Consider the following 27576-nt stretch of genomic DNA (forward strand, 5'->3'; position numbering starts at 1 on the left):
TGGCGAGTAAGAGCTTTGCTAATGTTAATTGGACATCCTGTTTAGTCCTGGTACATGTATAGTGCTTAAGCTTCCATGTGACTTTTTCGGATGCAGGCAGCTTGGTGAGCTGGCTACTGTACTTAATTCAGCTTCGGTTCTTCTGATCATTACGAGCTGTCACTCGGTCATACGAAACGAATCAATCCGGTCCGAGTACACTGTTTCTTCCTACCAATGTCCCCGGGTGCCTAGTTGCAGTCCTTATTTTACTGGGACGGTAGGTCATCCTTCGTTGGTTCATGCGACCGAGGGTACTGGCCATTACGCTTTATTCTTCGTCATCTCTGAAGTCTCGGACTTGTGTTCTGTTGCTGATCATTTCGTTCTGTCCCTCGGTCATACGAAAACGAATCAGTACACGAATTACGTTTTTTCTTACCAACTCAGTTTGGTGCCCAGTTGCAGTCCTGGGAGCCTTGTTGGTTTTTTGACTGGGAAACCGAAAGCCAGTCTTCTTTTGCCCTTCCCCAGGGAGCCGTTGTCGTCAGTCATGTTTATCAGATATGTTAGGTTATTACGTACCAGGATTGGCCTTAACCCGCTCGCATAATCGGGGCAGCCTCAGCAGCGTCTAAGTTCCAGCCCAGGTGATTAAAAGCTAGGCAGATGGAACTCGTGTTTCCTTCTTTATATCTCACAACCAATCTCCGGAATGCGTAATGCCTTCACGTCACTCGCTTAATAAGCTTGGTCATTCATATTGTCATGTTATGGTACGACTAACTTTGTCTTCTTCTTTTTGCCCTCTATAGGCCTACCTGGTACGTCGGTCATGGCACACCTCAGACCGAATGGACCCTCTCTGGGTCTTTGGTTCTCCGTTCCACTAATCCTATTTGTTTGCCCCTCACACAAATATAGGGATGTCATTTAGAGGGGCAGCTGGAGGCCCAAACATTGCTTTGGAAAACAAATGTTGAGAGTGTAAGAACCATACTCATGAGAGGAACAAAGAAGATAGTCACTAAATAAAGGCATAAATTAACTATAGCTACATATGTAGGAGAACAGACTATATTTTATTTGTCTGCAAGATTTCCTTAGTCTCCAGTGTCTTGTGAACTTTACCTTCTATAGATGCACAAATCAGTACCATGATGTCATGAATTAAGTTTGCCAATTAAGTATTCAATATGTAACAATTCAAATCATTAGGAGAATTTTCTTAATATTGGCAATGGTGAGTCGCAGATACGCTCTAGAAAAAGCAGTCAAGGCAACCTGCTGCACCCCCCCCCAAAAAAAAAATTGCGTTATGAGGGTCCTTCTACTTTACCATATATACACACACTTTGAAAACAAAACAAGCACACAGGGTAATCCAGGTACCTTTATCCAGGTGAATGTCATTCTATATCATATAAATATTTCATATATTTTTACAGTCTGTTTTGTGATAACTTAAAATTAGTCTTCCGATTTTTATGGGGATTATTATTTCTGCTTAGCAATATTTTATTCATCTGCTTCCTATACAACAGTTCACTAAATTGAAGTTCTGGGGTAATCAATCTTTGGCACAAATGTTGAAAAGTCTTATTTAAATTAGGATTCAAATTGTATCCAACAATCCTAGCTGTTCCCGCCTGAAAAGGGCTCAGAGATTTGTCTCGCATTTGGTCAGGATCAACCTCATCTTGCAAGCAAACTTGAGACATTTGATCTCTCCTCCTCCAAAGTTCCTCCACCTCTCGCTGCATCTTCTGTCTGCCAAATGTATCCACTCTGTTCCAGAAAGACCTGTTGAAGTAGACATACAGCTGCCAGTCATACTGGTTCCAGTTCTTGATCTTATCCTGAGTTTCACTAGAGAGGACCACCTTGGTGGTGTTTTTCCTACTATTAAGTGGAAATGAAAGCACATCATCAAATGTCCAGCACAGGGCATCCTTCAAGAGCACTAAAGATTCATCAAAGTATTCTGAGATCAGCACTAGATCAAACATTGTCTCCACTGTTTGTTGCATAATCTTAAAGTGCTTTGCCGATTCTGGACTATTGTGGTCAAAACCCAGATCATACACCATTAGGTTCTTGGCATAGTGGCTGCTTTCACTAGTGCTTTTGTAAAAGTAAGATGAGTTGTTAATGAAGTCTTCTAGGCTACTGGCTTTTAAAAATATATCCATGGCTTTATAGTATGCAAAAGATGATTCCATGAGCGAGACTGGGTTTCGTAGAATTGTGAAGTAGAATGTGTGATTGTCCATCACCTTTTCCACCTATCAAAAAATACATAAATGTTATAACAACTGCTTCAAAAAAAAGAATCCCCCAATACTCCATTAACCTTAGGATTGCTAGCCGATAACACCATATCTTACTCCATCAAAATAATGCGGGGTTCAGGGTTTTTGCGCAGGGATGCGCAGTTCCGGGCGCCAGGCAGGTGTTTCGATTACGTTTTCATCTATCCCTGCTGCGAGTAAGCAGCAGGGTTAGGATCCAGATCCCCCGCAGCGCTGCAGGGGACCTGGATCCTCTTGCCCCCCTAAATATGAAAGCTGGAGACGTCACTGTATCTGACATCTAATCTGCAAAGAATTGTGAAAAAAAATATAGCTTTATGCCTATCCCATACTTGTTTAAAGTACCTCACTATATTAGCCTCTACCACTCAGATGCTGGTATAGGGCGCTCACAGGGCGAGCTGCATCAAAGACAGCAGTGTGAACATTGGTGTGTGCCTGCCTGGGTATGTTATTGTGAGTGTCCCTGGGTATGGATGTCTGCCTGAGTGTTTAAGTGTGTATGTGCCTGTGTGACGCACGCTGAGGCTTTGCAGGGTATGTGAGCTGTGTGTATGTTTGTGTCTGAGTATGTTAGTGTGAGAGGAAAAAAATAGAAATAGGAGGAGAGATCAAGAGAAAAGGGAGAGATGATGAGCAAGAACAGAGTCAGAGATAAGGGTTAATGAGAGGGACAGATGGGAAGAAAGGAAAGAGATAATGAGACAGTGTGTGCGTTTAGAAAGTATATTTTCGGGCAAGCAATTGTGTGGATACAAGTGTAAGCTAGGATGCTTATGTGTAGAGGGAATTATGAATGCGCATGTGTGTGTTTATGGGCAGGCATTTGTAAGAGTAAAGCATATGTGTGTATTTTGACAACCTATCCATGAAAAAAGGGTTGCACGTGAGCCAGACTGAGGGGAGCTTTGACCCAAAGAAGTCCTGACTGAGAGGAGACCCTAGATCTGTGCAAACTGTGTGTATTCTAGGTGCTGGGGCAAATCCTGTTGACGTAATCTGTGCAAGTCTTGTGTCTGTCAAATACCGGGAAAAATAAACAGGACTACAGCTGATCTGCAATTAGATAGGAGAGCAGAGCCTGCAGTCTTCAGTGCTGAAACATAGCTTTTATTAAGCCAAAATTAAAACCATAACATCATGCAAAGATCAAAACCAAGCTAGTGCTCAACCTGACGGGTTTCGTCCAAACAGGACTTACTCATAGGTGAACCACCATTAAATTCGCCCAGATATAAATACGCAGACTGAACGCAAGCACAGCTGCAATGTATAAACTAAGCTCTGCCTAGATGAATAAAAGATAATAATAATAATTCTGTTGTACAGTAAACTGGAAATAAGTAAAATATAAGGATTAGGATCTCAATGGGGACCCAACCAGACTGGGGAATAAATCAGCGTTATATCACTGCAATCAGCTATGCCTGTAGCCGTATACTTTCTCAGTCTGAGGGAATTAACTGTTCTGAAATGTTACAAAGTTGGATTTTAGCCAACTGAAAAATGAATGAATGGCTAGCCAGTACACTTAGAACCAGCAAAACTTTAATTATATCAAGAGTACATACAAGATCATGTGGAAGTGTCCAGGCCCTAAAAATATATAAATTAAAGAACCACACTGCACAGAGATGTAAAAGAAAAATGCCACATCCTATTCTGAGGTTAGACCCTGGTGTTCTTTGATCTCCAATACAAAATTCCAATAGACCTCTGGCCAGTGGCGACTGTAGAAACAATATATAGGGGGGGGCACACAAGATACCACAGTCAAACTGGGGGGGCATTAATAATTTCCAAAAGTAATGTGCTATGGAATTATACTTTTGTTATTGGACTAAAATAATACTTGATCATTCAACATGGGAAGCCTGAAGCCACAATTGAGTGCGACTAATCCTTGAAATAAATATTATAACGCAATAAATAACTTTTCCACTAAATGATTTCAGGGCCTTGAACGTTTTGTCCCCTGAAGTCACTACAACTTCAGGGGGGCATTTTATCTCTGGATAAATATAAATTAAATAATTCCTACTGTAAATTAAGTGCCAGGAAACAGATGACCAAACACACACACACCAGGACAGGCTCTGCCACACCGACAACCAAACACACACACCAGGACAGGCTCTGCCACACTGACAACTGAACACAAACACCCAGACACACACACCAGGACAGGCTCTGTGACACAGACACACACACCAGGACAGGCTCTGCCACACCAACAACCAAACACACACACACACACTAGGACAGGCTCTGCCACACCGACAACCAAACACACACACACACACACACACACACACACTAGGACAGGCTCTGCCACACCGACAACCAAACACACACACACACAACAGGACAGGCTCTGTCACACCGACACCCAGACACACACACCAGGACAGGCTCTGTGACACAGACACACACACCAGGACAGGCTCTGTCACACCGACACCCAGACACACACACCAGGACAGGCTCTGTCACACCGACACCCAGACACACACACCAGGACAGGCTCTGTCACACCGACACCCAGACACACACACCAGGACAGGCTCTGTCACACCGACACCCAGACACACACACCAGGACAGGCTCTGCCACACCGACACCCAGACACACACACCAGGACAGGCTCTGCCACACAGACACCCACACACATCAGGACAGGCTCTGCCACACCCACATCCAAACACACACACACACCAGGACAGGCTCTGACACACTGACAACCGAACACACACCAGGACAGGCTCTGCCACACCAACACCTATACACACACACACCGAGGACAGGCTCTGCTACACTGATAACCAAAAACACACAAACAGCAGGACACAATCTACGTCACAGACGTCTACATCAGGGTGGATTTTTCACACTGCATTGTCGTTTATACCCCCCTTAGTGTTTTTGCCCCTTGTGTATTGATGCCCCTGCTGCCCATATATATTAACATTAGCCCCAGTTGCCGATAGCAGGTATAGATCAACACATTAACACACAAACCAAGCTTTGCATGTATAGATCAACTGAAATTCACTTGTGATCTCAAATAAACAGAATCAGACATACAAATCCTGTATTTGCAGGTATACAATAGTATATGAAACGTAGCATTGCAGGTATAGATCAAATAAATACATGGAAACAGCATTGCAGGTATTAATCAACTGAATAAGACATATTAACCCTGTATTTGCAGGTTGTAAGAAATGAAGGGTGCCTTTAAAATGGGACATTACATTTATTGCATAATGTTTTGGGGACGATTTGGGTTTCTATAAGGTGAGATATCTGGTTTTACAATGTAAGGTAACTTGCATAGTAATGCATTACAAAGGATTTGGAACAAAGGCTCCAACAGAGGTGGGATACCCCACAGGGGGTCAGACAACTGAATCCGATGTATATTAACATAACTGTGTGCATGTTTGCATAGACTACCTGTCTCCTCCGTAATTGGGTCATACAGGAAATCTCTGGAAAGAGGGGTTGGGTAAACCACTTTCTGGGAGGTACAAGGAATTCTGGGATGACTAGTTAGGGGCTGCAATAGAAAGAAGAGTCTGAGTAAGAGAGAATGGAGAGTCGGAGAAAGAAGAGACAGAGAAAGAGCGCAGTGAACAGAAGCGGCCTTGGTCAGGAGACTCAGAACTCATCTGCTTTGTTAATGATGGAGGGTTTATTGAAAAAAGTTGCTAGGGCCACAAACCCTGATGGTATTATTAAGTATATAGTAGGAACCTCAGATCCATGGTTCCAAGCTCAGGAGTGTGTGGCCAAGGCAATTTATGAAAAGAAATTATCCAAATCAAAGGGGAAAACGGCTCTGAATTTTGCTGCCCGTTGGATAGCGGAGCAGTACAAATCAATGAAAGAGCAAAAAGAACTTTTGGAAGCAAAAGTTCTAGGTTTAAACATTGAACTTGAAAAGTGTAAGATTTTTGCACAGAATGCTGCAGCTTTATGTGTAAGCAGCCAGCAGACTTTGCAGGAAATTGAGGAATTGCGTAGTGCAAATGAGCGGCTTACTCAGAGGCTGAAGGATGCAGAGGGGGAGATTAGGACCCTAGCAGCTTGCAATAAGAGGGAGGATGATCCTGTGAATTGTACAGCTAATGGTAACAAGTTAAATGTACAGCTACAGAAAATAAATGATGTTGTGGCTGCAGTCAAAGTGTCAAAAAATGATGATGTGAACGAAATAGATGGGCAAGGTTTAGATGAGAAGCAAAATAATTCTAATCCTAAAGTCATCCAAAATCACAGCAAAATGATTGCAAAGCCTGTGTCAGTATCAAGCCCTTCGCTTCAGAGACAGTTATATCAAATCAGGCTCCAAAAGAATCAAGGACCCATACGTAAAAGGGAAGCATTTAAATGTTTTGCTTGTGGTAAAGTAGGACATTTTGCAAAAAATTGCCACTATCACGCTGCCAAAGAACACCATGTTCAGGAAAGACCCATGGTTGATAGCTGGAGGCAGGGAGATAAGAATTGTTTTAATTATACTAGGTGGGGATCTCAGGGAAGAGGTAATGATGTTAGAAAAGACTACATGAAGCCCTGGATTCCCTACCATGTTATCAGAGGCGTATATAGGGTATGGCAGCCATGGCACGTGCCATGGGCGCCATCCCAAGGGGGGCGCCGGTGAGCGGCTTTTAAATGCCGCTCACCGGCATTTTTTTTTTTTTTTTTGATGCGGAGGAGAGAGAAGGGCGCCTAGCAACCGCTCGGCGCCCCTCATTCTCCTCCACGAGCCCTCTACCCCCATCCCGGTGCCGGCATTTCATGCAGAGCGCCGCAATATGCCGGCATATTGCGGCGCTCTGCATGAAATGCCGGCACCAGCGAGCGGCTTTTAAACACTGATGCGGAGGAGATAGAGGGGCGCCGAGCGGTTGCTAGGCGCCCCTCTATCTCCTCCGCATCAGTGTTTAAAAGCCGCTCGCTGGTGCCCGCTGCTTCACTGCTGGGCGCCGAAATATGACGTCATATTACGGCGCTCAGCAGTGAAGCAGCGGGCACCAGCGAGCGGTGCAGGAAGAGAGCAACATCCTGCTCCCGTCGCTGGACTTCAAGGTGAGAGGGGGGGTTAAAAAGTGGTGAGGGAGGGAGGGAGGAGGGTTAAAAAGTGGTGAGTGAGGGAGGGAGGGGGGTTAAAAAGTGGTGAGTGAGGGAGGGAGGGGGGTTAAAAAGTGGTGAGGGAGGGAGGGAGGGAGGGAGGAGGGTTAAAAAGTGGTGAGGGAGGGAGGGGGGTTAAAAAGTGGTGAGGGAGGGAGGGGGATTAAAAAGTGGTGAGGGAGGGGGGTTAAAAAGTGGTGAGGTGGGGAGGGAGGGGGGTTAAAAAGTGGGGAGGGAGGGGGTTAAAAAGTGGGGAGGGAGGGGGTTAAAAAGTGATAAGGGAGGGGGGTTAAAAAGTGGGGAGGGAGGGAGGGAGGGGGATTAAAAAGTGGTGAGGGAGGGGGGTTAAAAAGTGGTGAGTGAGGGGGGGGTTAAAAAGTGGTGAGTGAGGGGGGGGTTAAAAAGTGGTGAGTGAGGGAGGGGGGGGTTAAAAAGTGGGGAGGGAGGGAGTGAGGGGGGGGAGGGGGGTTAAAAAGTGGGGAGGGAGGGAGGGAGGAGGGTTAAAAAGTGGTGAGTGAGGGAGGGAGGGGGGTTAAAAAGTGGTGAGTGAGTGAGGGGGGGGTTAAAAAGTGGTGAGTGAGGGGGGGGTTAAAAAGTGGTGAGTGAGGGAGGGGGGGGGTTAAAAAGTGGGGAGGGAGGGAGTGAGGGGGGGAGGGGGGTTAAAAAGTGGGGAGGGAGGAGGGTTAAAAAGTGGTGAGTGAGGGAGGGAGGGGGGTTAAAAAGTGGTGAGGGAGGGAGGGAGGAGGGTTAAAAAGTGGTGAGGGAGGGAGGGAGGGGGGTTAAAAAGTGGTGAGGGAGGGGGGTTAAAAAGTGGTGAGGTGGGGAGGGAGGGGGGTTAAAAAGTGGGGAGGGAGGGGGGTTAAAAAGTGGGGAGGGAGGGGGGTTAAAAAGTGGGGAGGGAGGGGGGTTAAAAAGTGGGGAGGGAGGGAGGGGGGTTAAAAAGTGGGGAGGGAGGGAGGGAGGGGGATTAAAAAGTGGTGAGGGAGGGGGGTTAAAAAGTGGTGAGGTGGGGAGGGAGGGGGGTTAAAAAGTGGGGAGGGAGGGGGTTAAAAAGTGATAAGGGAGGGGGTTAAAAAGTGATAAGGGAGGGGGGTTAAAAAGTGGGGAGGGAGGGAGGGAGGGGGGTAAAAAGTGGTGAGGGAGGGAGGGGGGTAAAAAGTGGTAAGGGAGGGAGGGAGATAAAAAGTGGTAAGGGAGGGAGGGAGGGGGTTAAAAAGTGGTAAGGGAGGGAGGGAGGGAGGGAGGGGGTTAAAAAGTGGTAAGGGAGGGGGTGGGTTAAAAAGTGATGAGGGAGGGAGGGAGGGGGTTAAAAAGTGATGAGGGAGGGGGGTAGATATAAGTAAAGAGTGTGCATTAATGTGTGGATGCATTGAGTGAATGAGAGAGAGCATGAGTTAATGTGTGGATGAGTTGTCTGAATGAGGGCGAGCATGAGTTAATGTGTGGATGAATTGTCTGAATGAGGGAGAGCATGAGTTAATGTGTGGATGAGTTCTCTGAATTAAAGTGTGAATTAGTGAGTGACTGTAAAAGTGTTTGTGTATCATAGATGTATAATTGTGGAAGGGCAAAGATGGCACTAGCAGGAGGTTTGAGCCTTGGGGACCGAGATGGCACAGGCAGGGTGTATATGGGACAAAGATGGCACTGGCCGGACTGTTTGGGGACAAAGTTGACTTGTGGTGGGCTATTTGGGGACAAAGATGGCAAATCTTATGTGTGTAATCTGGGTGCTGGCCAGGTTCTATGTGGGCAGTGTTGACGCCAGGGCTGGCTTTGGGGTGCAACCTGTGATCTATGCCTGTAATTTAGGGGGTTTTAAATATACCTTTAATGCCGTGTTTATTTGTGAATTCCAATTGATCTTTACCTACAAAGCTGGGTTTTTGTGTTATGCTGTAGATCCATATCTGCTATGCTATGTTTCCATACATTATTTATGTGTACCTGCAAATACAGGGTTAATATGTCTTATTCAGTTGATCTATACCTGCGATGCTACGTTTCATATATTATTATTGTATACCTGCAAATACAGGACTTGTATGTCTGATTCTGTTTATTTGATATATACCTTCAGTGCTGAGATCACAAGTGAATTTCAATTGATCTGGGTTTGCGTGTTGATCTATACCCGCTATCGGCAGCAGGGACTAATATATATATATATATATATATATATATATATATATATATATATATATATATATATATATATATATAGGCAGCAGGGGCTAGTAAATGGGTTTTTATTTGGACAGGGGCGCAATTTCAGTGCTTGCCATAGGCGCTATTTTCAGTAGATACGCCTCTGCATGTTATTAAGGCACAGAAAGAAAGAGTAGAAAAAGAGAAAAATGAGCTACAGTGTAAAGTAACGGTGTATATGAAGGAACTGGACATTGTAAAGACAGAAGTGTCCAGAATAAAAGAAATGCTAGGAAACAAAAAGATAGCTAAATCAGAAGAAAACTAGTGTGCAACATATGATGCTAATTTATTTGTTTAAGGTTTTGTTTTTCAGACAAGAAACGATACTAAAATAAAAAAAGAAAGGAGACAAACCTGTGAGGAGATCGGGACATTAACACGTGTGATTTCTTGCAGGAAATTCAAAATATTAATAGAGGACCTTAATATCTATTTTTATTTTTCTTAAGCCTCTAAATTCGTTCAGTACAGTCAGGTAAAAATTCTAATTATTTTTGTTTTATTAGTTTAAGACGCCTGCACTGCCAGCTACAGATACCTTAATTTTTGTTTGTTGGTGGATTAAATACATTTAAAATCATAGATTAGGCGAATTGTTGCCAATATGGGGTTTATGTTTTGATCACAGTGGAGAGATGTGATTATGTAACATTATTGTTGGTTTTCAGCGGTATATATTTTTGCTGTTCTAGATTTTTGTGTTGTCTTAATTTTTTGGTTACAAACAAAATATAGCCTCAATCTGATTTTTATTCATATTTCTGAATGGCAACAGACTTTTTATATTTTATTTTATATAGATTGCATCCTGCCAAGACATTGTGAATGTAATGGTAGCATTCAATCTCCTTTTTGTTCTCTCTCCATCTTCATAGAGATTGTTTAAAATTAACATTCTCAAAGTGGATGCTGAAGATACCACATGGTTACTGTTGTTGTGAGGAAGTCTTAGTATTTTAGTATCTGTTATGTACTGTATGTATGTTTTGTGTATTTTATGTGTTTACAATGTTTTAGATCTGTAAAGCCAGATATTAATGCTGAGACAAGAAGGATAAGAGAACCACTAGTAATTTGGGCAAGATAACAATACACACTTTCTGTGTAGATTATCTTTTAATTTCCAGAAGCCATGGGCTAATTAACAAATTATCAAACACCTTCAAGGGCTGAAGCACAAACCCACTCCAGTTATACAGGTTTCAGTAAACGTGCGCAAACACCTTCACGAGTATCACCTCTACACACATTCAATAAACAGAGTTTCTCTCTGGTGTGGTCTCTTCAATACACTGTGTAAGTGAACAGCAAAGGGAATGCTGTTGGTGTGAAAATACACCAGATGTCACGGTGGGCAGAGGTCAGAGGCCTAGAACAAGGCATGCAATTCGAGGGTTAAAGGAAGCTATGGTGGGAGCAGTGTTGGTGGCACAGGTACCTGAGAGTGATGGGAGTGAACACAAATGGTTGCAGTGATGCCAAGTCTGAGAGGGTAATGGAAGGTTAAAGATATGGCTGAATGAATTCAAACTATTAGTGAAAAATGATAACTGTGAGTGCCTCTGATTTGGCTAAATTATGCCTTACAGTACCCTAAATTTTAAATATCTGTGATTGTCAGGTCACTCGTGTCTCAGTGAAAACATACAATCTTTCAAACCACACGTGGTAAATGTACTCATTTATTTATTTGAGAGGGCTCATTTTCTATGTGAGTCATTCGCCCTCTAGGTGGGGACTGTAAGAAATGAAGGGTGCCTTTAAAATGGGACATTACATTTATTGCGTAATGTTTTGGGGACGATTTGGGTTTCTATAAGGTGCGATATCTGGTTTTACAATGTAAGGTAACTTGCATAGTAATGCATTACAAAGGGTTTGGAACAAAGGCTCCAACAGAGGTGGGATACCCCACAGGGGGTCAGACAACTGAATCCGATGTATATTAACATAACTGTGTGCATGTTTGCATAGACTACCTGTCTCCTCCGTAATTGGGTCATACAGGAAATCTCTGGAAAGAGGGGTTGGGTGAACCACTTTCTGGGAGGTACAAGGAATTCTGGGATGACTAGTTAGGGGCTGCAATAGAAAGAAGAGTCTGAGTAAGAGAGAAAGGAGAGTCGGAGAAAGAAGAGACAGAGAAAGAGCGCAGTGAACAGAAGTGTCCTGGGTCAGGAGACTCAGAACGAAGCTGCGCAAGATGTCGTTCGGGAGAAGCCTGTGAGCTGAGCAAGGTTTCCCAAGAATTTGTTTAAGTATCCCTTTTGTTTTGGATAATTATCAAATGTTTTGTGTATGTTATATGTTTTATAACCTGTAACAGTGACCTAATTCAATATCAATATACATTTTTCTATATGCTTGTATTTGTGCTTTGTTCGTCACACATTCCCTAAAAGAATATCCCTGTAAGAGGGTCATAATTTCTTACAAGGTATACATAAATAATGTATGGAAACATAGCATAGCAGATATGGATCTACAGAATAACACACAACCCCAGCTTTGCAGGTATAGATCAATTGGAATTCACAAAAAAACACGTCATTAAAAGGTATATTTAAAACCCCCTAAATTACACGCATAGATCACAGGTTGCATACCCCAAAGCCAGCCCTGGCGTCCACACTGCAATCACACTCCTATCATACCCAGGCAACCAGTAAATGCTGGTACCTAGGCATGATGGGGCTGTGCTTGCTGTTAGCAATCACACTCCTATCATGCCAAGTCAGCCAGTACATGCTGGTACAGGGTGGCTGTAAGTGATGTGTAGACCCCATACTGCTGGCAGCATCAATACACAAGGGGGCAGCTAGCTAGGTTTCAGCATGTACTGGCTGACTTGGCATGATAGGAGTGTGATTGCTAACAGTCCCATCATGCCAAGGTTCCAGCATTTACTGGTCGGATGTATAAGTGCTGGAACCTAGGCATGATGGGACTTTGATTGCTGTTAGCAATCACACTCCTATCATGCCAAGTCAGCCAGTACATGCTCGAGGTGCGGCCCGCGTAAGATCGGTTGCACTGGCTGCCGATCTTACGCGGGCCGCACCTCGAGGTCTCGCGGGCCGCATTTGGCCCGCAGGGCGCATGTTGGATGCCCCTCTATCCCCGGTTTTGTATTTTTGCTTCACATTCTGCTGTTGTGGTCAGTCGCCATGAAGTTTGACGTTTCGGGACAATGATCGCCTTTTTCTTTCACTACATTTGTCTTCCTAGTTTGATATCGCGCCCCCCTCTTGCCGGGGTACCACTGTCGCGCTATACATTTTCTGCTGGTTGTGGGGCCGGCTTGATGTTAGGCTGCGTTTGGTCTTACTGATCATCAGCTTACACCCCTACAAGCACACATACATTTTGTCAAACGCCTACACACATTTTTCTTATTTTCTTTTGCCCCACGATGGCCTGTTCTGCCTTGCTGGCCCTACGCTCACGCACTCACATTTACACTGTCTTACTGGGGGGTTGGGGGGGGTTGTTTGGGGGGGTTTTTTGTTGTTTTTTTTTTGTTTTGTTTTTTTTCCCTTTCTTTCTTCATGTTTATGGGACCTTTGGTCGCCTCTGCTTGATAGGGGCCATGAGCTCCTACTTATGCACCACATGTGTGATTGCCTCTTTCCTCCTGTGGCGATGAGAGGGACGGGGGAGAGTGCATTATGTGATTATTTCCCCTTTGCTGCCTCTCCTCCCTCTCTCTCTGCTCATGGGTTGCAGTTCTCTGGTCACCCGTTTGGTCGGTCATGTGATTTGCCAAGAGGCCTCGCCTCCTGTTTCTATGTTGCCGTGCTCATTTACCTTGTTACCTGGGTTGTGCCCTATCTCTTGCCAATAAATACTAATGTGTCATGTTATGTTTACATTGTGTTCCTTTTTGTTTCTTACTCTCCCTATGCGGGATTGGATTATCGCTCTGCAGGTTATGGGCGGCGGCGGGATCCCCCTGCTCATTGTTCCTTTGACTCCTTCGGTCCTCTCTCGGGCGGTTGGTACTTCCCCCTGCATCGGGAGTGTCCCATACAATTGGGGTGGTCGCGGTTGCTGTCCTCCATTCTGTGGGGTGGCCCGTTTCCTTCCCGATACTCACTCCAAGTGTTGTCTGTTCCTTTTCCCCGTTTTTCCCCTCCCCTCTCCTTGTAATCTTCGTCCCCCCCCCCCCTTTTTTTTTCTTTTTTTTTTCTTTCTTTCTCTCTCTCTCTCTCTCTCTCTCTTCTTCTCTCTACTCTCTTTCTATTTTCTACTTCCCTCCTTTCGGCTCTTTTATGGCTCCTGTGCAGGTGCAGCGCCCCCCTTGTGTGCGTCTTGCCCTTACTGTCGTCTCCTATAATGTGAAGGACCTCAACTTTCCAGAAAAACGCTCACTTTTTTTGCGAGATCTGAAATACCATAGGGCTTCTGTTGTCTATCTTCAGGAGACTCACTTTCGGTCGCCCAATGCACCTACCTTACTTAATGCCCATTACCCGATGGGGTTTTTCAGTAATAACGAGAGGTCTAAATCTAGAGGCGTGGCGGTTCTTTTTGATAAACATACGCCATTTCTCGAGAAGGCTCATATGTCTGACCCTAATGGTCGGTTTCTTTTTGTCAAGGGCACTATCGCGGATTCTGTTTATACTTTTGCTAATGTGTATCTCCCTAATAGCAGCAACACCGTTGTCTTTCCAGGATTCTGCGATTATTGCGCTCCTTTCAAGAGGGTCTCTTGATCCTGGGCGGCGATTTCAATGTAGCTCTTGAACCCAGACTGGATACTTCCGAAGGGCACTCCTGCACTCCCCCGCATGTCTCCCAAAAAATGAAAGCTCTACTTCATGATCTTCAGCTAGTGGATTGCTGGAGAGCGCTTCACCCCTGCGATAGGGACTGCAGTTTTTTTTCCACGGCCAGGAGACTTTATACTAGACTTGATTATCTCTTCCTGCCGTACTACCATCTCCCCAAATTGCTGTCTGCCTGTTATGGTCTGATTACCTGGTCGGATCATGCACCGTTGATATTGTCTCTGTCCTCAACGCGTCTTAACGAATCACTTTTTACGGACCCGATAGTTCAGACTGACACACGCTCCCTCCCTCCTGACTATTTCGCGCATAACGCTTCCCCGGACGTATCCCCTCTTACTGTGTGGGAGGCTCATAAATGCGTTGTTCGCGGTCATTTAATAAAGGTCGGATCTGAGCGCAAGAAAGCTGCTGCGTCGGCCCTGGGGAAGCTATATCGCGACATTGCGACGTTAGAGCAGGCCCATAAAGATTCTCTTACTGATGAGGCCTTCCAGCAATTGGTTCTTCTGCGTAGGGACCTCTCTTCGTTGTTGGTCTCTAAAGCACGCCGTTCTTTTCTGAAGCTGAGGGCCCTTTATTATGAGCACGGGGACAAACCAGGTAAATATTTGGCTAGAGCCCTGAAAACTCGCTGCCGGCCATGTTATGTCCCTAAGATACGTTCGGCGGACGGTTCCCACCGCAGGCTTCCCAATGCGATTATGTCTGCCTTTAAGGACTATTATTCTAATCTCTATAATCTGTCTGGTGCCCATTCATCTGCTGATCGGGCTGCCAGGTCTGCTACGATACGTGCTTATCTTTCTAGAACGCTGACGAATAAGTTGTCTGTGGAGCAGGCGGATAGTATGGAGGCCCCTATCACTATAGCTGAACTGGGGGTGGAGGTTAAGGTGTCTAAGCTTGGGAAATGTCCTGGCCCGGACGGGCTCCCTTTGATTTATTACCGGAAGATGTTGGATGTCCTGGGGCCACAGATGGTGTGCTCATTTAATTCTATTTTGGAGGGGAGGGATATTCACCCACACACCTTGATGGCTAACATCTCCCTGATCCCCAAGGAGGGCAAGGATTTGGAGCAATGCAGTAGTTTCCGCCCCATTTCCCTGCTTAACGCAGACCTCAAATTGTTTTCCAAAATTTTAGCCACTCAAATGTAGCGGTTTATCCCGTGCCTGGTACATCCCGATCAGACAGGTTTCACGCCGGGACGCGAATCCCGAGATAGTACGCTTAGGGCGGTGAATTTAATGCATTATGCGATCTCCTCCAGGACTGAAACCATCCTCCTGTCAACAGATGCTGAAAAAGCCTTTGACAGGTTGGATTGGTCCTTTATGTTTGCGGTCTTGGATCATATGGGTTTTGGACCAAATATAAAGCGCTGGGTTTCCTCCCTTTATTCCCACCCCTCGGCTCGGGTGCGCGTTAATGGAGTGTTAACTGACTCCTTCTCTATCACGAATGGTACCAGACAGGGCTGCCCGCTCTCTCCCTTACTTTTTATTCTTTCTTTGGATCCTTTCATGGAGTCCATCCGGCAGAACGGGGACGTTCGGGGCCTCTTAGTTGGTAACGTCATGCACAAGGTCCTGGGTTATGCCGACGACTTACTCTTTGTTGTCACGCAACCGCGGCTAACGCTCCCGGTCATCCTCCGTGAGTTCAGAGAATACGGGGATTTTAATAATTCGAAATCTGATATCCTGAACCTTAATGTGGCTCCGCTTGACGCTCTTTGCGTTCTAGCTTCCCCTTCAAATGGTGTGGGGAGAAGCTGAGGTATTTGGGGGTCTGACTTACGCGAGACCTGTCGGAGCTTTACCGCCATAATTTCCCTCTCTTGTTGTCTACTATTCAGAAGGACCTCAGCGCGTGGTCCCCTCAACATATTTCATGGTTTGGGAGAATTAACACGCTCAAAATGACTATATTGCCCAAGCTTTTATTTTTGTTCCAGTCTCTCCCAATAGATATCCCCCGGGCCTTTTTCACTTCGGTACGTTCCATGTTTCTGCGTTTCATATGGTCTCGAGGGCGCCCTCGAATCCAGTTTGCGACCTTATGCAGGCCTAAATTAAGTGGAGGCGCGGGTCTGCCGGACCCCCGCCTGTACTTTCAGGCTTGCCACCTCTTGCGAGCCCTGGAGTGGTCCCATCGTCCGGCACACAAGTTGTGGGTTGGTATTGAGGCCCAGGCGATTTCTGTGCCCCTGCACCATCTCTTGTGGTTGCCGCGCCACCACTCCCGAGCTTTCGCCCGCACCCACCCGTTTGTGAAGGCTACGCTTCTCACGCTACACTCGCTGCATTTATCGCACTCTCTGACGACGTATCCCTCATCCCTGACGCCCATTAGAAATAATCCTGACTTCCCGCAGGGACAGGTTGCTGGCCCTTTTTTGTCTACCACGTTGACGGACAGGGCTCCAATTTCCGACTTCTTACTTGGTGGCAGGTTGAGACCATTAGATACGATTATACCGAGCAGGCCGCCCACCATTCTCGATAAATTTCACTACTGTCAATTGCTGAGTTTCTTCACTAAATTGGCTCGCAAACATACCATGGCGCATGCTCTTACTAATTTTGAGCTCTTATGCACTGGCCCATCCCTCCCTCCTCATAGTGTTTCGATATTATATCAACTTCTTTTACGGACGCAACTCACTGCCCCGCTGCGTTTTCAAGGCTTCTGGGAGCAGCTACTGCAAGTCTCTCTAAGCCCGAAAGACTGGGACAAGATTTTTCTCCTCACCCATAAAAGCTCACGCAGTACTAAGTTGCAAGAAACCTCGTACAAACTCCTGACCCGTTGGTATAGGTCCCCTGACGTTCTCCATGCTGCCTTCCCGGATGTGCCAGATACGTGTTGGAGGTGTGGCTCCGCGGTAGGGACAATTTTACATTTATGTTGGGAGTGCCCGAGGATTGTTCCATTCTGGCGTCAGATCCATTCGCTCTTGCCCCGGTTCACGGACCGTCAGGTACCGTTTTCGCCTGCTTTTTTCCTTTTGCATCATACTGACCAATCGGTCTCTAGCTATAGGAAGTCGATAGTGCCTCACCTTCTAAACGCAGCGAAAGCTTTAATCCCGCTTCACTGGAAGGATCCTCTGCCACCTTCGTTTCGGGAGTGGATCCTGAAAGTGGAACATATCAGGTCTCTGGAGGAGTTGGCCATGTCCTCTGATGATCAAAGTGAGAGGTATCGGAAGACGTGGTATTATTGGATGGAATATGTTGGGAGCTCCGACGTTCGGGCCCTGTTGCAGGTGTGAGAGGTCGCTTCCGGGGTGGGGCGCTGTGCTGGTTTCTGGGAGCACCCTCCCCCCCCTTTTTTTTTTTTTTTGTTGTTTCTCTTTCTTTCTTTCTTTCCTCTCTCTCCTTTCTGTTTGTCTTCTCGTCTCCCTCTTGTGTGACATCCTTTCCCGTGTCCTTCCCTTGTTATGTCAGGGATGTTACATCTTTGCGTCTCCACACTTACCCCCATCATGTCCTATTTTGATCGGCCCCTGAGGCCCCCTATTCGATCTACAGTTCATACCTGGGCGGATTTCTGCTGACACGATTTTTGATGCCTTACTTTTGGTATGTCAATGTGGTACGCACTGTGTTATTCTTCCTGCATTATTCTTGCCGCTGTCTATGCCCTGTGTTCGACAAAGTTGGCTCACTGCGTTGGGCTATATATATATGCCTGTATTCTGTGGACTTATGGACCCCTTTTTTCCCCCTTTTTGTCTACCCTTCCCCACTTATCTCCTGTTCTGTTGTTATGATAAAACAATAAACATATATTTACAAAAAAAATAAAAAGCTTCCGGTTCAATGCTCTGTCAGGTAAGAATCAATTCATCAATGTACCTGAAATAAAGTACGATAGATGACTTCAACTTATTCAAGTCACCAAAAATAAATGTACAAATCCTTCCCTACAAGGATTACCGATACCCCTCTCAAATGCTGGCATCCTGCCTAAATCAGATTGGCAAATGATGGGGCAAATGTTGCTCCCATTGCAGGTCCACAAAAACAAAATAATTATGGGTAAACAAAAACTGTATTAGAAAATCAGCTAGTGCGGAATCATAGCTAGTAAAAAGTAACAGCCTCCATGCCCTTTACATACACGGTATGCATGAATAAAAAGATACTGCGTCTTTAGTTAACCACTTATAGTTGGATTTCGAAAAGATTTTGCTCATGATGTGTAAAAGAAGCTTAGTATTTCTTAAATATCCATGCAGACCAGCAACAAGACCCTGGAGATGGTAATCCCCCCAACTGGGAAAGGTTCTCATTTAGGGGTCACACTCTCGGAGATGATAGATCTCCCTGGGGGATTCCAAAAGGTTTTATGTACTTTTGGTAAGAGATAGAATATTATAGGTACCGTCAGATATTCAACCACAAAAAACTCAGCAACAATCACATAAACCTATATCCACTAGGAGTTTAAGTTGATTTAAAAAAACACTAGTTGGATCACAACTTAAAACTGTATATGAAGCGGGTCTCAAAGCTTCACCTTTGTAAAACAAAGAATCAAGAACCACAATCGTGTTACCTTTATCAGTTTTGAATTGTAATTTCCTCATGTGGGAAGATGTAGAGATAGACACAGGGTATGTGATTATTAATTCATAATCCTCTCTATCTTGGACTCACCTTGTCTACATATGCTACTTACAAAGACTATACTTACTACTTTCTAAAACTCAGAGCACATGTATCATGTTCACATTCCCTTTTATGAACACTAGAAGCGTTGATTAATATTATACAAATGTTAAAAAAAAAATGAATTTTTTTTTGTACAATTTTATGTCTACTTTACTAGATATTAGTATCTTTTTTATTTTTCTTCTTATTGATAAAATTGTTTAGTGATTAATAGTGCAAGTGTCTAAGATTATGTATTTTACCAATAAATGCCAATGTTCCCACTGGACATACCTCAGACAGCTGGAACCTCAGGTGATGGCACATGATATGGAATGTCTTTTTGCTGTCCTTTGAGAAACCCTCCACATACGTAGATCTGAAATATGAGGGGTAGAAGAACTGTGCTTGTTGGTAGGTGGGAAAGGCGACTGTTAGGTTGTGATATTCCCCAAAGCGAAACAGTATGTTCATGATTGTGCTGCTGGCTGTTTTGTGAGTTTTTAAGAAGAAAATGTGTGTCTTTGGTTGGCATATGGTTGCATTTTCTCTACCCTGGCCAGTCTTTATTTGCCGGGAAAACCTTAAAAAGACATACAAATATGAATGAACAAATATGCAAATATATACGGTATTGTATTTTTCCTTCTCTGGTGCTGCTGCTCCTGGCTAACACTAGTGATGACCGCACACAACTTAACTTGTGTGCCAGCCTCCCAATTGAGGCCGCCTGCACTCACAATCACAATATGCCCCTCATATCTATGAGAAAACATAGTCAATCTTTTAATATATACTAAACAGCTGGTCAGTGTTACCCTCAAGAAGCTTGTCTATGCCATCCATGCCCACCAACAGCTTGTCCGTGCCATATATCTCCTCAAACAGCTTGTCTATGTCATCTCTGTCCACAAAAAAATGTATATCTGTGCCATCTTTGCCACAACCAGCTTGCCTGTGCCAAAAACAGCTTATTTTAGCCATATTTGTCCCCAAACAGCTTGTCTATACCATATATGCTGAAACAAATGAAAAACAGGCAGTATTCAGCAGCCCCGAATTCTTCACATCCACTACCAGTGGCCTACTCCCACTGAGTGCCGCACAATATGGCGTCTCCTTCCACTACAGTAAATACTTCACAAATCAAAACGAGTAGATTCATGCACATCTCATAGGGAATCAATGAGTGCAAAATAGTGCTAGTATTGTCCGGAGGAAAGCTTAATTATCAAATCATAAAAGCACGAGGAGAACCGTGTCTCACGCGTTTCATCTTAGCAGGCTTAATCATAGACAAAAAAAACCCAAGAAAACATCCAAATATATAGCAAACAAAACACTGTTGGAAGTTAGGTACAATTTTCACAAAGCGGGTATCCATGGAAACTTGTTAACAGAGCGTATCTCAAAGCAAAGTGCAGACATAGGAACACCCTACTAGATGCTGGTCCAATTATGTCTAGAACTGACAGATCGCAAAACAATGATAACTATACTTCATTTTTTATAACTGACTATAGTCAGTGGTTTGAGAAGATTAGGGATATTATTCAGAATAAAATCTGTATTTTAAAAGCAGACCCTAAATTGAGAAGAGTTTTGGAGAAGATGGACTCAAAATGGAATCAAATTTGTTCCTAGAAAAGCATGTTCCTTACATAATAAATGATTTATTTATTTATTTGTCAGATCATTCTAAAACCAAAATGGGGGTGACATGGTTAACTACATATGGTTAATACCCATATGATTCAAAAAGATGTGTGTGCTGTGAATGTCTCAACAACTCTTCATTATGCAAATCAAGAATATAAAATGAGAACATACATTAATTGCAATAAAATTTGTAAAAAATTTAAAATCCAAACAGGTAGGGCAAACAGGTAGGAGGTTACATGAGCGTGTAGGGGAACATATTCCAGATATTAAGAACATGAAATCCCATGTAAGCAGACATTTTCACCAATGTTCAAAAGGGAAAATGTACTATTTTTCATATTTGGGTATTGAACAATGTCGTTTAGGTGCTTGTGGAGGTGATATTAAAGCAGTATTTTGGATTTTCAAAACGGGAACTAAGGCCCTTCTGGGCATCAATAGAAAGTGGGAATAAAATTTGTCGAATTAATGTATTTGTTGTATTTGTATGTGATTATTCCTAATTATGTAGTTTTTGCACTGCATTGCATATTTATTTTTATTTTTGATTCTTGATCATTTATTTTGTTGAATTATGTATATCTTGATTTTAAAAGACTTATTTTTTCACAAATAAGGTATATCCCTATAACTAGAATTGATTCTTTTCTCACTATGTAATTGATTTTAATGCTTAATAATGTAATTTTGTATATGTCATGTTATTCATTTCACTGCTCAAGAGTTAATTATAGAATTTTGTATGTGTTCAGACACACACGGAAGAAGGGCGTATGCCTAACTTCCAACAGGTATTTTGTTTGCTATATAGTTGGATGTTTTTCTTGTTTTATTTGTCTATGATTAAGCCTGCTAAGATGAAACGCGTGAGACACTGTTCTCCTCATCCTGTTATGATCTGATAATAAAGCTTTGAATTTTATCCAGACAACGCTGGCACTATTTTGTACTCATGGATTGCCTATGAGGTGCCCATGAATCTGCTTGTTTTGATTTGAGGACGTTTGTACCGTATATATGCCCCCCAAACAGCTTGCCTGTGCCATCTTTGTACCCAAATAGCTTTTCTGTGCCCTATTTGTCCCTAAACAGCTTATCAGTGTCCCAAGCAGCCTCCCTGTGCCATATTTTCACCAAAATAGATGAGTAGAAGAGAAAATCTTGGTGGTGTGCGTGTGGAGGAGGTCCTCTATGAAAGGAGCTCCAGACCATTTGTTCTGTAAGGGGCCCCAAAATTTCTGACGGGAGTGCTGACTGCCATATCTTCTAATCTCCCAAAATAATAATTTTATTATCATCATCAGGTTGATTTCTTTCAGTTTGTGTTGAATTTACACCTAACAAGATCCTATGAACACATTATACACAGCGACAATCCACTACGTCACTTACCTAAATGGCGCACACGCAATATTATTTTGTAAGATGTACACGGATGCTATCCCGATAATTACAAGAGCACTGACAAAAGTCTTCGGGTGTGTAATTTTCCTGCACATATAATTAAAAAGAAAACATTTACGTAATCATTGAGAAAATTACACATTTCTTACAGTAATCAACTCATCAGTGATAACAAAGGACAAGGGGTTTATTCACAAAAGCAGGGGTATGCAAGGAGGATGCCATTTTGACTCACACAATTTTCATTATGAATTATACATTATGGACCACCCAAAGTAAGCTTCACCTGCAAAAAGAGATTGGCGGTTGGTGTAAAATTCATCTATAAATAATTGCTATTACACAACTCAGTTCGTCTTGTAGATGTAGCTCTCCTGCACACTCATGCTTAATTAGATCAACCCAGTTACTATATGCGTGTTACTATAATTAGCCCTTTCCCAATTAATATGTGTATCTACAGATCACAAGAACTTGGCACATGAGTCAGCTACGAGAAATCACATTTCCGATGGTACTGAAGTATCATAAAGTGGTATAAATAAAAGCTCATAATTACCCCAAAAAGTATTACCTTTCCATGTCTATAGTCAAAGATGATACCTTTGTGACAATGTAACTGTTGGCCGTTTCTATCTGTATTACTTGGTATTTTCTGCACAGGAACATTTTCAAGCATTTTTTATTAGTTTGTAGTAACTCTATGTATTTAATTCTATTTTAAAAAGGTACAATTTTTCAACAATTCTACACTAAATACCCTATTATCCCTTTATATTCTTGGTTGCCATAATAACTGCGGCTATTCGTTTTACTTTCCCCCAACTCTGCTATTAATGAAGGTTTTGAGCATGCTACTGACAAATCAAAGTGTGTTTTTCTTATTTGCCAATATGTTGCGTTTTCCTTTTAGGTGTCAAGGACAAAAAGTGTTGTTTAATGAAGGCAGATACGATATCAGTACAAATGTTTAGATTTCCAATGTTAGTTAAGTTTAATAAATGTTCTTGAGATCTTATTTCAAGCAGCAAGAAAAGGTCACATAAACATCACTGATCATTTATCATGTAAAATAAAATATAATTCGATACATTAAACGATAACATACCAACCAATTGTGCCACATTGGGCTCCAATTTCCTATGTCCATTTGTCCGTGCCTAATGTCCATCTTTTGTAGGAGCTCAGATTTTTTGCTGTACCTGGAGCCGCATAGCCTTCTGAGGCAACTATTGCTCCCCTGGGCTTTCATATACGACTCATTTTTGAATGTTTTTATTTACACTTGCTACATGATGACATAATTAGTCCGAAAAATGTTTTTACAGAACATGCACAAATGTACACACAAACCCTCTAATATATATATATAGAACAGACATTGAAGTATTTACTACCAAGCCCACCGACTATAATTTAAAATGTAAATTGGAATCATATTATTGCTAAAATAACCCTATATAGGATACCCAAAATTTAGCGTAGAAGTGCGTTCTGTAAAAAAAAAATTCTCAGTCGGAAGCGAAAATTCAAGCATACATTGTGCAGGTAATTGTAGTATTATCAAAACCTGTTTTAGAATATTGTTAGCAGACTAGATAATGAGTTGCATTCTTACCTGCAGCACCACGTCAGTATCATCATTATTGATGATCTCTTTTATTCTGGAATCAATGCTTTCTCGTGTTGCTTAACCTTCTTATTGTCTCGTGTGTTCTTGTGGTAATAATACATTCTTTCTTTTTTTCCTTTCATGGTGTTCAAATATGTACTTTTTGTTACCTCCCTTTTTTTCCATCTGACTCCACCCTTTGTTTTTCTCCTTTTTCAACTATTCTGGAGTAAAAGGTAATTGTTATCTATAGGACCTACTAGAATTTGTTGAATGAATGAACTCAGATTTAAAATAAATATTAAACATTTATTTGAATGAGCTCAACTAGAAAAAAAAATGTTTTTTCTATAAATGGAAGCATTGCCTTTTTTCTGCATTATGAAAAGGGACTGGTTTACATGGACTGTAATGTAATCATTTTAATTAAGCTAAAAATAAACTTTTTGGTAAAGTAGTGAGAAATATACTTGTAGTTATTGACTTGGGCTGAAGCTGAATTATCTCCTTTGATACAGCACTGCAGTTATATATTTATGTTTTGTTCAGTTGTAGGTAGAGTCAAGTGCCCCCTCACCCACCAGGTAGACTCTCTTACCCTTCCTTCACATACCCTCTCCTTACTGCATAGACTTTAAAATACACAGACATGACATGGCTAATGGATGGTGCTATTGGCTATGGCTAACAACCTTGCTATTTTTAATGGTTGGTACACAGAAGATGTTTGTAGATCGCATGAACTTTTGTATTCACTTGACATATGAAGAAGTTAACATGACCGTTAACATGTTAAGACTGAAGAAATGCCATAAAGTAAGAATTATTTGAAAAATAGACATGTTAATAGTTTATTTTTTGGTTGTTCGTTTGAGGTCGTTGCCATGCTGCAGAATAACTGTGGGGTTCATCAGGTGTCTCTCTTATGGTTTTGCATGATGGATAAGTATCTGCCTGTACTTCTCATCACTGGGGAGGCCATTCATTATGACCAAACCCCTGACTTAGTTCGAGGAAACGCAGCTTCACTGTTGCTTGCCAACACTCATTCTTCTACCACTATCCAGCCCTTCGGGAAACAAACTTTGCCACAGCTACAAATTTAGAAACTTTGACTTATCATTCCAGAGCATCCTACTGTTATTTTTCTGTACCCCAGTTCTTGTGTTTTTTTTGGTCTTATTTCCAAATGGGAAGTATAGTTTTTTGGCCACAAGTTTTCCATTAGGGCCACTTCTGAGTAGACATAGCCGGACAGCAGATGGGTCTACCAGGGTGCCACTGTTTTCTGGCAATGCTAGACATCTTACAAAGGGAAGTAAGTATTTTTTTTATTTTTTTTTTATCTGATTCACTAAGCTTCCTTGGCCGTCCACTGTGTCTATGGTCCTCAACTCTGTGCTTTACTTAGTGCTTCTTTAATTATAGAATTAATCTATATATTTTTATAGAGGGGCTGCAGTGGAAGCCACCTGTAACGTCACAAATGAATGATCCCTGTATGCTAGTCGGGATCAGACGTGTTTTCTTGCACCCTGGCCAGAATGATGCTTCCTCCAAGAGAGGTAAATAAGGTTGCCTATTGCCTTGGTAGCTAATGCACTGCACCACTACACTATATAAATGCTTTTTTGCGATCTTTTTTGGAAGAAGTAATTTTGGAAGAGTAATACCGTATTTGCCCGATTATAAGACGAGGTTTTTTCCAGAGCAAATGCTCTGAAAAATAACCCTCGTCTTATAATCGGGGTCGTCTTATAATCAGACCTCAAATAGGTCTGACTATTAGACTAAGAAGCGATGCAGGGGACCTGGATCCTCCTGTGTTCTGACCCCCCCCAACTTACCGGTGCTTCTGAGTCCCCGGTGCTTAGTCCGGGCAGCGTGTAGAGCTCTACGCGATTCCCGTAGACAACTAACGCTCATCATTTTCTCAATCATAGCTTTTATTAACAAACAATTGTTCACATGGTTTACATGAATTACTGGTAAAACTTTTTTCCTATATGGCCGTCTTATATTCAGGGTCGTCTTATAATCGAGCAAATACGGTATGTAATTAAATTAATTGTGCTAATATAAAATTGTCTAGATAAAATTTTCCCCTAGAATTGTAAAATGACTTTTGAAATTCTCATTTGTCCCCTTCGGCATATTATGTCAGCACACCTTTCATCTTCGCAGATAAAATGCGTCACCTGCCATCAGTACATATCTTATATATTTAGTGTTCAATGGGACACACACTTGGAATTTCCCAGCCACTAATTAGAATTTCAAGTTATACAACCTTGTCAGATGTCGCAGTGAACATCAACTTTTGTGGTTTATTAGTGTATAATGAACGTTTCTTTAACTTCATCCTCTGGGGAAGTACTTTATTAGTCTTAATCTGTGCAGGGAACTCTAAGAGTTAACAACAATAGATTATTAATCTCTATATACATAGATACAGTGGATGAGATTGGAGTTAGGCACACATGGCCACGTACTAAACTTTTGCAGCTTGCGGATGCATATATCCAGAGCCGGAATAAAAACTTGTAACAAAACTTGTAACAAAACCCCAATCACTATATACTATGCCAAACATTGATGTGGTCTAGGCCTACCACTTCATTGTCTGGCTTAGTAATAGGGATGCACCGAAATGAATTCTGGACTGAAACCGAAACTGCAGCATTTACCTGGCCAAAACCAAATATGACTTTTATTTAAAGTAAGTAACACACCAAAATAGGACAAAACTATTAAATAATATTATATATATATATATATATATATATATATATATATGATTAACAGCAATCACATTCCTATCATGCCCAGGCATACCCAGATTCCAGGCATGATAGGAGTATGATTGCCCTATCTACCCCTTCTCACTCTCTTCTGCCCTATCTACCCCTTCTCACTCCCTTCTCCCTATCTACCCCCTTTCCCCTGTTTCACTCCCTTCTCCCTATCTACCCCCTCTGTATGGAACAGTATAGAATGATGGGAGTTATGATGTACTTTTAGAGCATAATTAGATCATGAAAAAGACATTGGAAATGGTACAGCATAACACCCATCACTCTCACACACTTACCTATCCACACATATACTAATCCACACACATACCAATCCACACGTATACCAATCCACACGTATACCAATCCACACGTATACCAATCCACACGTATACCAATCTACACGTATATACCAATCCACACATATATACCAATCCACACATATACACTAATCCACACATATATACCAATCCACACATATACACTAATCCACACATATACACTAATCCACACATATATACCAATCCACACATATACACTAATCCACACATATATACCAATCCACACATATATACCAATCCACATTTACCAATCCACACATATACACTAATCCACACATATATACCAATCCACATTTACCAATCCACACATATACACTAATCCACACATATACACTAATCCACACATATACACCAATCCACACATATACACCAATCCACACATATACACTAATCCACACATATATACCAATCCACACATATATACCAATCCACACACACACCAATCCACACATACACTAATCCACACATATACCAATCCACTCTCACTCTCACTGAATGCTTTCCTACCTTTCCTCGTCGCACAGGTCGCACACCCCAAAGGCCGGCCCTGCATATATCCCACCGGTGGCCGCACACTAAGCATAAAAACGTGCAGCCCGTCATATCCAGTTCTGAGCTGCACTTACCTCATGAGATGGCCTAGATGAGAGAGGCACCTTGTCAT

At 42.6% G+C, this 27576-nt stretch overlaps 1 protein-coding gene across 1 annotated transcript; it reads right to left on the reverse strand.

Annotated features, from left to right (window-relative positions):
* Positions 1–1421: 1421 nt before the first annotated feature.
* LOC149288181 (galactose-3-O-sulfotransferase 2-like) lies at positions 1422–27576 on the reverse strand. The gene is made up of 3 exons (XM_089491955.1): positions 27539–27576; positions 19396–19684; positions 1422–2264 (listed from the first exon to the last, which is right to left on the reverse strand). The coding sequence occupies exons 1-3, from the start codon at positions 27574–27576 to the stop codon at positions 1422–1424; spliced, it is 1170 nt and encodes a 389-aa protein (XP_089348081.1).

The sequence above is a fragment of the Sceloporus occidentalis genome, unplaced genomic scaffold (assembly GCF_023333645.1).
Source record: "Sceloporus occidentalis isolate IW3139 unplaced genomic scaffold, rSceOcc1.0.p SCAF_53, whole genome shotgun sequence".
NCBI lineage: Eukaryota > Metazoa > Chordata > Lepidosauria > Squamata > Phrynosomatidae > Sceloporus > Sceloporus occidentalis.